This window comes from Anabrus simplex, chromosome 3 (assembly GCF_040414725.1).
Source record: "Anabrus simplex isolate iqAnaSimp1 chromosome 3, ASM4041472v1, whole genome shotgun sequence".
Classification (NCBI taxonomy): domain Eukaryota; kingdom Metazoa; phylum Arthropoda; class Insecta; order Orthoptera; family Tettigoniidae; genus Anabrus; species Anabrus simplex.
Window position 1 is genome coordinate 269,976,679 of NC_090267.1, and position 15,210 is coordinate 269,991,888.

Consider the following 15,210-nt stretch of genomic DNA (forward strand, 5'->3'; position numbering starts at 1 on the left):
TGAATGAATGAATGAAGCCCCCATCTAGCGGCGAGGATAGGAATTGTGCCGGCTGCCGAAGCCTATCACACTCCTCTGGGGCAATGATTAATTTCTGACGGATGAAATGAAATGATATTCGAGAGTGTTGCTGGAATGAAAGATGACAGGAAAAACCGGAGTACCCGGAGAAAAATCTGTCCCACCTCTGCTTTGTCCAGCACAAATCTTGCATGGATGGACCGGGATTTGAACCACGGAACCCAGCGGTGAGAGGCCAGTGTGCTGCTGCCTGAGCCATGGAGGCTCCACAGTATTACAATAAACATCTTACTTGGAGTTTAGATGGTGTTAACAGCTCCCACTTGGAAAGCTAACAGTAAGCCATCTGTTAACGAACAAGAATATCATTTACTATAGACCATCAGCAAAGTATTCTTATACTGAAAACTTTCTTATTGGAGAAATCTTCTTCGTGATCAGTCAACATTTTCTTCTGAAGATGCAGAGTCAAGTTCTCTGTGAAACGTAAAGAATTTCACCTTGTTTTTCTTGACATGGCAAAAGTCCGAAAGCATATTATGTCTACTATTGATATAGGAATTAGAAAGATGTTTTTGAAGACATTTATCTGGAACATGGCATTGAATGGAAGTGAAACATGAATGATAAGTAGCTCAGAAAGGAAGAGAGTAGTAGCTTTTGTAATGTGGAATTACAGAAGAATGCTGATGGTGAGATTGGTAGATCAAATCAGAAATAAAGAGATACCAAATTGAATTGGTGAGAGGAGAATGATTTGGCAAAAATTGACCATTAGGCCAGAGATCAGTAGGGTACATCTTAAGACAGCCAGGCCTTGTTCAGTTAGTTTTAGAGGGAAGTGTAGGTGGTAAAATCAGCAGGGGTGGACAAAGGTATGAATATCACAAACAGATTAGAGTAGATGTAGAAATGAAAAGGTTAGCACAAGATACGGTGGCATGGAGACTGCATCAAACCAGTCTTTGGACTGATGTCCCGAGCAATATATGATAACATTATTACCACAATGTATTCATTGATATATTTATAATCTAGAGGCCTGCACTTTTGAGTAGACAGAAAGCTCTATTATAATAGCTTATAATGGAAAGGATTGTGTAAAGACCGAGCTCGATAGCTGCAGTCGCTTAATTGCGGCCAGTATCCAGTATTCGGGAGATAGTGGGTTCGAACCCCACTGTTGGCAGCCCTGAAGATGGTTTTCCGTGGTTTCCCATTTTCACACCAGGCAAATGCTGGGGCTGTACCTTAATTAAGGCCACGGACGCTTTCTTCCCATTCCTAGGCCTTTCCTGCCCCATCGTCGCCATAAGACCTATCTGTGTCGGTGCGACGTAAAGCGAATAGCAAAAAAAAAAAAAGATTGTGTAAAGTGGATAGATAACATTTTAGACATTTTTATATCAAAAGGGATTTTCAGAAGGTCATTGCTATTAGATATATTCGTGTATGGGGGCCTATACCCTTTCTCCATTCACCATCCCTGAATTGTACCTACAATTTGTGGAAAATAAATAATATTATTATTATTATTATTATTATTATTATTATTATTATTATTATTATTATTATTATTATTATTATTATTATTATTATTAAATCTTGTGGACATTGTATCTTATATACGTCTAGATTCCATGTATGAAGATTTACAGAACTAATGTTTTCGGGCTAAGTAGCAGCAGTACCTTCTATCAAGGATCTTCACTCCATAGTCCGGCCAAGGTCAGTTCCATGTAGTAACTTCCATCACTTGTGACAAACTTTGTGGCCATGTCTGGAGCCCCCATTATAAAAATGACACATTCACTTGCACTACTGTTTGTTGTTCTGTGAGGATAAGTGGCAGGAGTGGCTGGAGCACAGCGTTCTCACACAAAGTGATTCATGTTAGATTTCTGACTTCAACAAATGAATATTCAGAGACCCTTCTGTCTCCACACAAATTGCTCATGGATCTGTTCACCATGATTTACAAACATGTATGGTTTCTTCTGTTCCTGTTTATCCTGGATGTCTTGTGCATTTTTCTTGTTTCGGAATGAACCAGTTATAAACTGTAGTGCATGAAGGTGCAGAGTCCAATAGAAGCTCACTGTAATCTTTCCAGACATTCCTGTTGACTGAGCCTCCCTCTAGTCACCTCCATGTTAGACCAGCAGACAGTAAGAGCATGACAACAGTTAATATCTGGTCACAGCTGCGACACTGAGATGTAAATGTGAAGTTGTTTGTATTTTGAACTGTATACCTTACACAAGAAGAAAAAAGTAATACTATAAAGCTTAGCTCCTGGATGAAACCATCTTTACATGGGTCTGTTTTCAGACCAACTTTGCTTTATGGGAGTGAAAGCTAGGTGGACTCAGGATATCTTATTCATAAGTTAGAAGTAACAGACATGAAAGTAGCAAGAATGATTGCTGGTACAGACAGGTGGCAACAATGGCAGGAAGCTACTCAGAATGAGAAGAAGGCTAAGTTAGGAATGAACTCTGTGGACGAAGCAGTATGCGTAAACTGGCTTCGGTGGTGGGGTCATATGAGGTGAATGGAATGGATAAGATAATCAGCTATGTGGGAAACAATATGGAAAGGAAAGTGATAGTAGTGGGTGATCTCAATTTATCAAATGTCAACTGGGAAGGTAATGCAAACGACAGGAAGGATGACCAACAGATGGTAAAAAAGTTAATATAGGAAGGGCAGCTGATTCAGAAAGTGATGGAACCTACTAGAGGGAAGAATATTCTGGATGTGGTGCTGGTATTAGTGATCACAAAGCTGTTTTTATGGTAGTTAAAAATAAATGAAAACCTGCCGGCAAAAACGTTGTAACCCTCAAAATGCAACTTTGTCCATTGATACAACGTTTCTGCACCTGCACGACCCGTGGAAAAATTTAAACAAAAGAAAAAAGGTGCTTAACATTCAAGTTTGCCAATATAACATCCTACATGCCTCACTCTGACCGCATTCATCGATTATGCACGGAAACCCAGCAATCTAGAAAAGTGAGGGTTACAACGTTTTTGCCGGCAGGTATTCAAATGTGAAAGAAAGGAAGGTATTAAAATTAGGACTATTAGGCAGTACCATATGGCTGATGAAACAGGCATGAGGGAGTTTTTAAAAAGTAACTGTGATCGGTGGAAAACGGTAAATAAAAATGTAAACAGACTCTGGGATGGGTTTAAAGCAATTGTTGAGGAATGTGAAAATAGATTTGTACCTTTAAAGGTGGTAAGGAATGGTGAAGATCCACTCTATTATAACAGAGAAGTAAAGAGACTAAGATGGAGGTGCAGTTTGGAATGAAATAAAGTTAGAAATGACTGTGGAAATCAGGAGAAATTGAAGGAACTTGCTAGGAAATTCCATCTAGCAAAGAAGTCGGCTAAGGATAACATGATGGCAAGCATAATTGGGGGTCATACAAATTTTAGCGAAAAATGGAAGGGTATGTGTAGGTACTTTAAGACAGAAACAGGTTCCAAGAAAGACATTCCAGGAGTCATTAATGAGCAAGGGGAGTGTGTATGTGAGGATCTTCAAAAGACAGAAGTATTCAGTCAGCAGTATGTAAAAATTGTTGGTTACAAGGATAATGTCCAGATAGAGGAGGTGACTAATACTAAAGAAGTATTAAAATGTACCTATGGTAACAATGACATTTACAGTAAGATACAAAAGTTGAAAACTAGAAAAGCGGCTGAAATTGATAAGATTTCTGGGATGTACTAAAAACAATGTGTTGGGATGTAGTACAATAACTGAAGTACTTATTGATTATTGTTTGCATGAAGGAGCTATACCAAATAAATGGAGAGTTGCTATAGTAGCCCCTGTGTACAAAGGAAAGTGTGATAGACATAAAGCTGAAAATTACAGGCCAGTCACTTTGACATACGTTGCATGTAGGTTTGGAAAAGCATTCTTTCTGATTATAATAGACATGTTTGCAAAATTAATAACTGGTTTGATACAAGGCAGTTTGGGTTTAGGAAAGGTTTCCACTGATGCTCATCTTGTAGGATTCCAGCAAGATATAGCAGATATCCTGGATTCAGGAGGTCAAATGGGCTGTATTGCGATTGACCTATCTAAGGCATTTGATAGGGTAGATCATGAGAGACTATTGGCAAAAATGAGTGCAATTGGACTAGAAAAAAGTTACTGAATGGGTGGCTATATTTCTAGAAAACAGAACTCAGAGAATTAGAGTAGGCAAAGCTTCATCTGCCCCTGTAATAATTAAGAGGGGAATTCCTCAAGGCAGTATTATTAGACCTTTATGTTTTCCTATATATATCAATGATATATCTAAAGAAGTGGAATCAGAGATAAGGATTTTTGCAGATGATGTTATTCTGTACAGAGTAATAAATAAGTTATAAGATTGTGAGCAACTGCAAATTGTGAGATGGACAGTAGGCAATGGTATGATGATAAACGGGATTAAAAGTCAGGTTCAGAGTTTCACAAATAGGAAAAGCCCTCTCGTTTTTAATTACTGCGTTGATGGAGTGAAAGTTAATTTTGGGGATCATTGTAAGTATCTAGGTGTTAATATAAGGAAAGATCTTCATTGGGGTAATCACATAAATATGAATGTAAATAAAGGGTACAGATCTCCGTACATGGTTATGAGAGTATTTAGGGATTGTAGTAAGTCTCTGGTAAGACCTGAACTAGAGTATGGTTCCAGTGTTTGGGACCCTCACCAGGATTATTTGATTCACGAACTGGAAAAAGTCCAAAGAAAAGCAGCTCGATTTGTTCTGGGTGATTTCCGACAAAAGAGTAGCATTACAAAAATGTTGCAAAGTTGAGCTGGGAAGACTTGGGAGAAAGGAGACAAGCTGCTCGACTAAGTGATATGTTCTGAGACCTGTCAGTGGAGAGATGGCATGGATTGACATTAGTAGACAAATAAGTTTGAGTGGTGTCTATAAAAGTAGGAAAGAACAGAATATGAACATAAAACGGGAATTCAAGAGGTCAAATTGGGGCAAATATTTGTTTATAGGAATGAGAGTTAGGGATTGGAATGACTTACCAAGGGAGATGTTCAATAAATTTCCAGTTTCTTAGCAATCATTTAAGAAAAGGCCAAGAAAAAAAAAAAAAAAACAGATAGGGAATGTGCCACCTAGGTGACTGCCCTAAATGCAGATCAGTAGTGATTGATTGATGGAGAAGGATAGGATTATTCTAGGAGGATAATGGAGTATGTTATGGAGGATAAGAGAAGTAGAGGAAGACCAAGACGACTGGTTAGACTCGATTTCTAACAGTTTAAAGATAAGAGGTATAGAACCAAACAAGGCCACAGAATTAGTTACAAACAGAGGATTGTGGCAACGGTTAGTAAATTCACAGAGGCTTGCAGACTGAATGCTGAAGGACATAGCAGTCTATAATGAAGATGTATGTATGTCATAATGCATAATTCTAAAACAAAGTTGCAGATTCTGTTAAATATCGACAATGGTAGGTGGGAGGTTAGACTAGGCTCACAGCTGCTTGTGTCACTTGCCTATCCGCCTCACCTTCCCCTCGTAATTTGAAATTTTCAGTACCAAAATGAATCTCGGTCTCAATTAGAAGTTGTTCTGAAGATAAATAAATTTATAGTCTCCTATGATGCAAGGCCTAGAGTACTTCCTTAGCGCCATATCCCTGACAAATAAATTAATGGTACTTCCTGTGGTTATACTTGTATAACTAATGCCCTGTTTTCTTTTCTTAAAGGTATCACATGCGAACGTTCTATGATGTGGCTACAGTTCACTACATCCGTTCTAGCCAAATGTTTCACACATCAATTGTGCGTGCTCCTGCCCTTTTCTTCTTCTCCAAAAGTGATCCTGTTGGTTGTGTGGAATCCAACATGAGAGTAAAGGAAGCTTGGGATGCTCAAGGAATATCTGTAAGTAAAATGATTGCCAACCATGTACAAAGAGGAGAAAGAAATTGAAGATGATGATATGTCCTACATCTCCATATATGCCTTAAAGCTTGTCTTCTGAATGAAAGAATAGAGATTTCCACTTATGCAGGATAATAATGGGCCCACCAGATTGCATAGCTAATAATGCACATAGAATTTTTTGTGATATATTTATCCAAAGAGATGTAGCTAAAAATATAATGTAATATTGGCTAAGGTCACAGAAGGGAAGTGGAAGGGAGATGTTTAATTTATCACACCAACATGAGATGAAACATCTACTTGATCATTACTGGGTAAACAAAGTGAAAATGATGATAAAATAGGAATGGGAGACTACTGGGATAAAGGTATTCAGAATGAAGAAAATATGTTGAGTAAGAAGGTAATAGCAAAAACTAGAGGTATTGAGAAACAGATGATCATGTGAGAACAAAAAAAATAGTATTTGAATTCTGCAATATTAGCAAAAGGATGATGATAACAAAATGGAAAACTTTAAAATACAGAAGTAAGAGACATGGGGTGTGGTGGTTAATAGGAATGTACAAGAATAAAGGTCAGGGAACAATTATGAGAGACCGGGCGTGTTGGCCATGCGGTTAGGAGCGTGCGGCTGCGAGCTTGCATCTGGGAGATAGTGGGTTTGAATCCCACTGTTGGCAGGCCTGAAGATGGTTTTCTGTGGTTTCCCATTTTTGTACCAGGCAAATGCTGGGGCTGTACCTTAATTAAGGCCACGGCCACTTCCGTCCAACTCCTAGGCCTTTCCTGTCCCATCATCGCCATAAGACCTATCTGTGTCGGTGTGACGTAAAGCCACTAGCAAAAAAAAAAAAAAAAAAAAAGAAAAGAAAGAATTATGAGAATTGTTTGTTGTGCGATGAAACAATGGTAGAGGCGCATCTCTTAAGAGTCTGCAGGGAGACTGAATCACTAAGAATCACATACAGTATATTGATAGTGAATATAAGGTTAATATAGAGAGAGAAAAAATTCCACACAATTGGCACTAACATAAATAATGAAGGGGAGAATACATATTGTCCTAGAACATATTATAACACTGTATAAAATCTAGAACTTAAAACTATTATTAGATCTATTTATGTAATAGGGATTATCTAATATTCATGTGTCACACAATTTAGATTACGATGAACTACTCCCTCCTTAGGTTCTGGTGATCTAGAACTAGGGGAAAAGCAAAAGTATTCTGTTCTGAATACACATTTTCAGGCTTTCATTGGAATGTTACGGCAGTGAATTCCCCATAATTTGCAGGAATTCAGAGATGGAGTTGATACAATCCTACAGTGAGAAAAATAATCTGGAATCCTAGTACTAAATTAAAGTTAAACACTATTTAATTTAAAGAATGCCATGTTAAAAGTGATCATATGGTAATGTTCCTTCTTATACAGTTCAATTAAGTCTGTTTTTCTTGTCTAATCACCTAAGCTATGTTTCTATCTACTTTTTCCAAGGAAGATTTCTTATATCAGTTAATATCATAACATGGATAATGTGTTTGTGTTATTCAGAATTGTTTTTCAGTAACAGTAATAGGATATCTAGGAGACATGATAATGTTGAGGACTATGTAATCCTGATTTTGCCTTCAGTCTTTAATGGTTCACACTGTATTAACCTGTAGACTATGAGACATATATAGAGTGAAAAGTTGGAAGGACTAGTATTTTTTTTTTTTTTTTTTTTTTTTACAGTACTTCAAATTGAAGAATATTTCTGTGAATTACTAGGAGTTATTGTTATTGCCATGATATGGGCCAGAAGTACATTAGTGAGGACAGCAGCATTCTGTGTTGTATTACTATTTTAGTACAAATATTTCCTGCATACCAGGAACAAAGCCAGCATCAGATTTTTTACAATCAGTAGAATGGGCATTGATGATGACAGTGGAAGACGTGGAAAACTTAGCATTTCATTGGCAATGACACCACAATCAAGAAATTAGTAGCTGGTTGATTAGTACATTTGAAGTTGTCCATTTGGTTTTGTCCTGTATCAGATATATTTAAGTAATTGTATGAATAGCTCGTATTTGAAAATGTTAACAAGATGAAATGCCAAAATTCTCGACTTGGAAATAATGTAAATTACGATATGTTCCTCTGTCTAGTGCATTCTCGAGTGAAATTCATTCTCATATTTTTCAAAAACTTCATGTAATATTTTGCTCTTTGATTAAGAACTAATTTACTTTTACTTCCAGGTATTTCATCACATGTTAAACTTTGGGACTTAACCATCTATTCTTCATTAGCATGTAAGATCATGCATCTGGTTTGTCAAGGATCCTGTAAGGTATTGTGCAAGTTGTGTGGAGAAACCTGTGGAATTGCTATTCTGTGCTTGCTTCACTGGATTTGACATGGCTTGTATAACCAGGTATTGCATAAAATATAAGAAAGAAGGGAACAGAATGAAAAATTTAGAAATTAAAAAAAATATTTCAACTGATTTCTTGTGAAAACCACGTGTTCTAGAAAATGTAAAAATTCAACTAAATAACTGGAGACTTATTTGTTACTAAATTGCCCAGTTCATTACTAACTTAAGAATTCACTAACACTGTGTTATCCTCATCTGGTGGAGTCATAATGAACAGCATACTGTCAGAAGCTTCATAAAAGTTCTTCAGAACTTTAATTTTCCTGATAATTCAAACATATGGAAATAAAGTACTGTATATGAAGGAATGAGATCACTTTTGCCATATCAAAATCTTGGTGTCATTCTTAAACTAGAAACACAAACCTGTGTTCGACAAATTAAAACATGTTTTATTTAAACATGAAGAAATCATATATAATATGGATGTCGTAGAACTATTAAGATTCATTAAGTTCTATAATTGAGCACAAGAGCTTTATAAAAGATTGATTTAAGAGGTGAGAGATTCAAACGTCTATTTGGGGTACTTCTATAATGAAACCAGCCTGATCTACTCACTTGGTTAAACTCTGGCTTTCAAAACCTAAGATTGCAGTTCAATCCATACTCTGTTCAAAATAGCATTTAATGGTGTTTGAATGTGACAGCCTCTTGTTGCTAGCTTACAAGCATGTGAAAAAACTTATTCATGACAGGCAACCAGGCATCTCTTAAACACTGGGAGCAATAAATGTGATGTGAAATGTTAAAATGACAGACTGATGATTGAATTGTAATGGTATCACATCTTTGTCGATTTCAGCTTAAGATAAATGATAAGTTGAAGTTTTCTCAGTATGTTTCCTCTTTTTTTATGTTAGGAAGCTAAGATATCCATTTTTTAATAACACACAAATGTTGAGAGAAACCAAAAGGAAAAAACAATCTAGAAGATTCTTCCATAAAAACATTGATTGTGTATATGATATGTGGGCATTAAATATTTATGGCAGTTCTTGATGGTAATCCACTTTGAAAATAAGGAAATCAAATCAAGAAAGGATTCATCTTATTGCAGTTTTTTAGTCAGATATAGAAGAAAAAGTCTAAAGCAAAGGAATCTCTAAAAGAAAATAAATATTTTCATTCAGATATTCATGAGCACTCCATCCCAGATGTCCAGCAACCAGGGAGAAAGAAGAGGAGCGGCTGGCAACTAAAGCCTTTTTGCTGTATTTGGGAAGACAACTGATAGATTAGGGAGGCTACTAGAGTCCCATGGGGTCAAAACCTTTTATAGGCCAACGAATAAAATCCAGGAACTGCTAAGGTCTGCTGAAAATAAGCTCCATCCTCTCACCACAGCAGGTGTCTACAAGAGCCTCTGCAGCTACAGTCAGGTGTACATAACTATGAAACACAGCATCGCCACATGACTGAAGGAGCACAAGCCTTGAACAAGCAAAAGATCATCAGTCGCTGAACACGCAAGCCACGACATACAGTACAGCAATACCAAAGTACTCTCGACTACTGTGTCTTATCATTCCTGGCTGCAAAGGGAGGCCATTGAAATCCTGAATTAGACCAACAGCTTCAACCATAAGGAGGAATCTTGAACAGCTTCAACCACAAGGAGGAATCTGAACAGGTCAACAAAGCCTGGTTTCCAGTCCTAAAAGCCTTAAATCCTGGAGGACACGATAGCCGCAGCAGACCATAAAAAGCAAAGGGTTATCAGTTGCCTGTCTCCGCCAAGGCAATTATTGGCAGCAGAACAGCCAATCAGCAACTGCCGCTTCAGCATGGCAGACCAGTAGGCAAGCAGTGCACTGTAGCCTGCGTTATCATTGGCCAAAGAACAACCAATCAGCGATTGCTCCCCATCATAACGGACCACAGCCTGTACTTTAATTGCGACACCACTTCATTCCACTGTGAGTTTCACAGCGATCAAATTCAGTCAGAACCTTTGAAATGGCCGAGCGCAGTCTTCGGTGAAATGCCGTAGGCTCCTGGTCCACGGCCTACAAACCCAGAAAATAGACATGATTATGATTTATAATGCTGGCAGTGAAAGCGTTAACTGCTATATAAATATTTTGATTATCACTAATGTGTTGTATGTGCTAATAAAAAGTTTAAGAGAATAATTATACGTATAAATGAGAATCCTGTCAGTTTCAAAAGTCATATTCATATATCATTTATGACTTGGAAGAAAGTAAACAAAATTGTGTGTTAACCTTGTGTGTAGAGTAGCACGAATGTAATTTTTTTTATTTTTTTTTTTAATCAGGATATAAATATTTATCTGTGTGTTTTACTAATCCATGGTGCCATTTTTGACATGTAACATGGTCGTTTACCTAAATACTCATGTTAAGCCATTATGATTATCATCAAGCATCCAGTGTGCTTAAATGTCTCTATTATCTCAAAGTTTGCACGGTTTGTACAAGTTATGAATGTATACATTTCTAAATGAAATGGAATATAAAAATTATCTTCTGAATAATTTTGTACTCACATCAGACAGATCAGTTACATCAGTCTGTGACTGAGAAATGGAAGGTATTCAAATGAGACATCTTCAAGTGAGTATGTGTACAATATCGACGTTCAGTGAAAAAAAGGAAAAAGTTTATTATTATTATTATTTAAAAACCAACCTCCCACAAAATTGCATCCAATCAGTTTGTTTTCAAATCAAATTTTGCAGCAATAAAGGAAGTGAAGAGTTCTGCTGTTTTTATTGTCCTGAAAAACAAAATAATTGATATTAGATACAAAGTTTATGAAAGATACATTATTCTCAACGAACTGGACCCTTAGTTTTCTTCAGAAAATGTTATTTAATTTTTCTTGCATTTATCAGTGATTTACCTGAACAAGTGAAATATTCCAGCTGTCTGCTGTACGTGGACAATTTCAAAGTATTCATAGCCATTGAAAACATAAATAACTGTAAACAGCTTCAACTAGACTTTGAAAAGTGTATTGAAGTGAGCAACTGAAAATAAAATGTACTTAAATTCAGAAAAATGTGTATTGATGTCGTTCACCAGAAGGGAAAACTCCCGTCCACTACACTTACAAGCTAGGTGACAGTGATTTACGATCGGTTTGCGAGATGAAAGACCTCAGGGTTTTATTCTGCCACGACCTTACTTTCAATTCACATATACTGAGAGTGGTAGCTGAGTCATACAAGACTCTAGGATTTATTATTAGGAATATAAGACCTGTCAAAATACACAAAATTGCATTCATCTGTTCAGTACCATAATAAGACCAAAAATAGAATATGCCAGCATCATTTGGAGTCCTAGGTGTCAATCATATGTCTGTCAGATTGAAAAATTACAAAAGAGATATTTAAAATACTTACAATATAAAAAAATTGGCTACTATCCAGGTATGGTGCCCTATAGTGATATCCTTTTAAAGTTCGCAGTGGAGAGTTTATAAGTTCGCAGATAGAAGGATCCACTAAAAAGAAATCAAAATTATAAACTATTCTATTGGTAATCCTGAATTACTGTCTGTAAAATTTCCATGTACTGTACCTTGTGTCAGTTCCAGAAATATCATAACATTTTTAATGAATAAACCAGGATGTGTCCTTGATAATTCACCAGTGAACAGATTCTGTACTATCTTCACCAGTGCCATTCAGGAAAATAATGGCCTTGACTTCAGTCTGCCAATGTGAGAGTTTCTAACTTAGCATTTGAACCAGCTGGATCAGAACAATCAAAAAATGAAACCTGATCCTTCAAAGAAGAAAAATCAGATATTATGACTGCTTGGTGCACAGTGGAAAATATAAAAATGGAACAAAGAATGCTATCCAAAATATATTTATTTTAATCTCACCATAGATCAATCTGTGAAAGTCCAATATTTACTGGTAACACAGTTTTCACAATAAACTGTAAAGAAGCTAAGACTGTAGTTGTAATATAATAGCACATCTTTTGTATAAATGCAGTAGGAATTAGGAGGAACTAAAAGGTAAAACTGAAATGATGTAGTAAATAAACTAGTTATTAAACATGAAGGACTGTAAGATCATAGAACATGATTCATAAGAAAAGATAATCATCATATTCATACTATAATAACCAAATAATCGTAAAAACTAATTATGGAGACTCATCTAAATAGTTGACGAAATCAGCTATGGATGCTAAATTAGTGTAGAAGTTTGGGAAGTATGACTTATTAGAAAGAATTTGTGAATGATGGTTGACTTGAAAAAAAAAAAAAAAAAGAAGAAAAAATAGGAAAACAGACAAAAGAACTGAAATTGAGAATTAACAGGAGGCAGTGACCTTCATGTTTGCCCCCTTTAAAATGGCTGTCATCTTCATTGAGAAATAACATATAACACATGAGTAATGAAATATCCAATCCTGGGAAACTTGCTCAGTGGATTATTTATTTATTTATTTATTTATTTATTTATTTATTTATTTATTTATTTATTTATTTATTTATTTATTTATTTATTTATTTATTTATTTATTTATTTATTTATTTATTTATTTATTTATTTATTTATTTATTTATTTATTTATTTATTTATTTATTTATTTATTTATTTATTTATTTATTTATTTATTTATTTATTTATTTATTTATTTATTTATTTATTTATTTATTTATTTATTTATTTATTTATTTAATTAATTAATTAAAGTCCTAACCCTCTCATAATACAGGGAAACAGCATATTCAGTCCCATCTTCAGAAATGACTGATACACTGATTATAAAATAATGAAGTGACTTGAGGAGAGAAGATAATTATGGGCATGTAACCTCCAAAAGCAACCGTGGTATAGGAAGAACAAAATAGGAATAATTATAGCATCACGGTCGACCTAAACAGCGATAGGCCGATACTCTTCACAACAATCTAAAGTGCATCGGTCTCCACATAAACCTGGCCTTGGACAAAACTAAATTGAGACAACAAATCCATGTAGTAGACGCTGCCACCAGATGAGACAGATGCTGGACAAATAGAAGAAGGGTCTAATGGTGACCAGAAGGCACCAAAGGAAGAAAATAAATGGATTAAGTAATTTATTAATTAATTACACTCAAATGCATTATAGATACTGTGGAATGGTTTTGAACACTTGTAAGTAAAAAATTACAGTAGAAAGGTACTCTGTAACTGCTTAACACGTTCACTGACACGCATGTATGCCATCTGGTTCCTGTACTACATGCCAATGACGCTGATGTGCACCATTTTAAGTGATCCACTTTAGCTCGCTTTTCATGGTCGGTACTACAAATGGTATTTGCCCTGCTTCATTGGCAATCATATTGAATTTGAGTTATCTACAGATGTTTCTGGTTTGTGACTTGTTGCTTTCTAACTTTGTGTACTAATTGATGAAAATCATTGCGACATTTCCCCTGGGCCTTCGTATGCCAAATTGCCGTGTCATACGTTACTGGTAAACTATAATGAAGATGACATTCTTGATTTCCTGGAAGCATCGTAAAGTAGTTTGGACAACAACTTTGACAGTGACAGTATTTCAGAAGATGAAAGTTATGGCTCTCCAGCGTTCCTTGTTACTCCTCCAGTATCAGCTGTAATTACAACAAATTCAGAAATGGTCTGGTCATATGGAACCCAGTGCCAAGACAAATTAACTTCACTGGTGTGCTTGGAATTAAATTTTCAGGAAATGATCCAGTTAATTTTTTTCAATCTTTTGCAACTGGTATAATCTATTATTAAGAGAGACAAATGCATATCCTAAGGCAGTATTTCTTTTGACAGTGGGGGAACAGTTAAGAATAAGTGATTGGAAAGGCATCACCATTAGTAGAATGGAAACATTTTTAGGTCTTCGATTTCATGTGGAAACAGTAAAAATGCCTTGCCTATAGGACTATTGGAAAACTGATCCATTATTCAAAGAAGAGTGTTTTTCTTCTCACATGAGCAGAAATCTTTCCCTGCTAATTTTTCAATACCTGTTCTCCATGACAAACTTCAGTCCTGCTGATCCAGTGCCTAGTGTTCGATTAACGAAGATACGACCCTCGTAAGAAGAATCTTTCACTTGATGAATCTATGATTTTGTGGAAAGGAAGATTAGTCTGAGAGTACATCAAAGGGAAGAGACACAAATATGGTATAAATTGTACAAATTGACTGAACGTATTGGTATGGTATAACGTGTTATGGTGTATGTAGGTCAAGCTGTTGATATGAGTGGTAAGGAACATGCACTAATGTTTTCCTGAAGTTTATGGAGCAAAAAGCTAAATGTTCAATGTGAACTCTTAATGGACAGTTTATACAACCGTTACGAGTTGGCCTTGCAGCTGTTAAATGCAGACACATACAACACTGGAACACTCCAAAATTACAGCAAAAATGATCCGAAAGAGTGACAAGCAAAACTTCACGGAGACGAACATGTGTTGCAACATGCTAATGGGGTTGAGGTGACCAAGTGGAATGACAAAAGAAATTTCTCTTTATTTCTACATTTTTTGAAGACTATATGATAAACACAGTTAACAGGAAAGGCCAAACAAAGAAGAAGCCTAAAACAATATAATCTCCATATGTCAGGTGTTGATCAGCAAGATGAAATGCTTGTATATTATCCCTGCAAAAGGAGATCCATTTGCTGGTATAAAAATCTTGGAGTTCATATCTTTCAAATGATGTTGGTGAATTCTTGTAATTTATATTGACTGTAGGTTCTCTGGAGAAGAAAAAGCCTTTTTATGACTTTCCATACTGTTATCTAGATTTCCTCTCTTCAACAACACCAGCACAACCACAACCCA

General features: G+C 35.9%; 1 protein-coding gene across 4 annotated transcripts in view; it reads left to right on the plus strand.

The window, feature by feature from the left end:
* The window catches only part of LOC136866238 (transmembrane protein 53-B), a 195,093-nt gene that overhangs the window by 135,799 nt on the left and 44,084 nt on the right, over nucleotides 1-15,210 (plus strand). For 3 of the 4 annotated variants that reach the window (XM_067143029.2, XM_067143028.2, XM_067143030.2), the window contains one exon: nucleotides 5,779-5,956. In XM_067143029.2, coding sequence (XP_066999130.1) covers nucleotides 5,779-5,956 — 178 coding nt within the window. Of the gene's footprint in view, nucleotides 1-5,778; nucleotides 5,957-8,216; nucleotides 8,393-15,210 lie in introns of all 4 variants that reach the window. The other variant, XR_010859520.2, reaches the window with a different exon arrangement.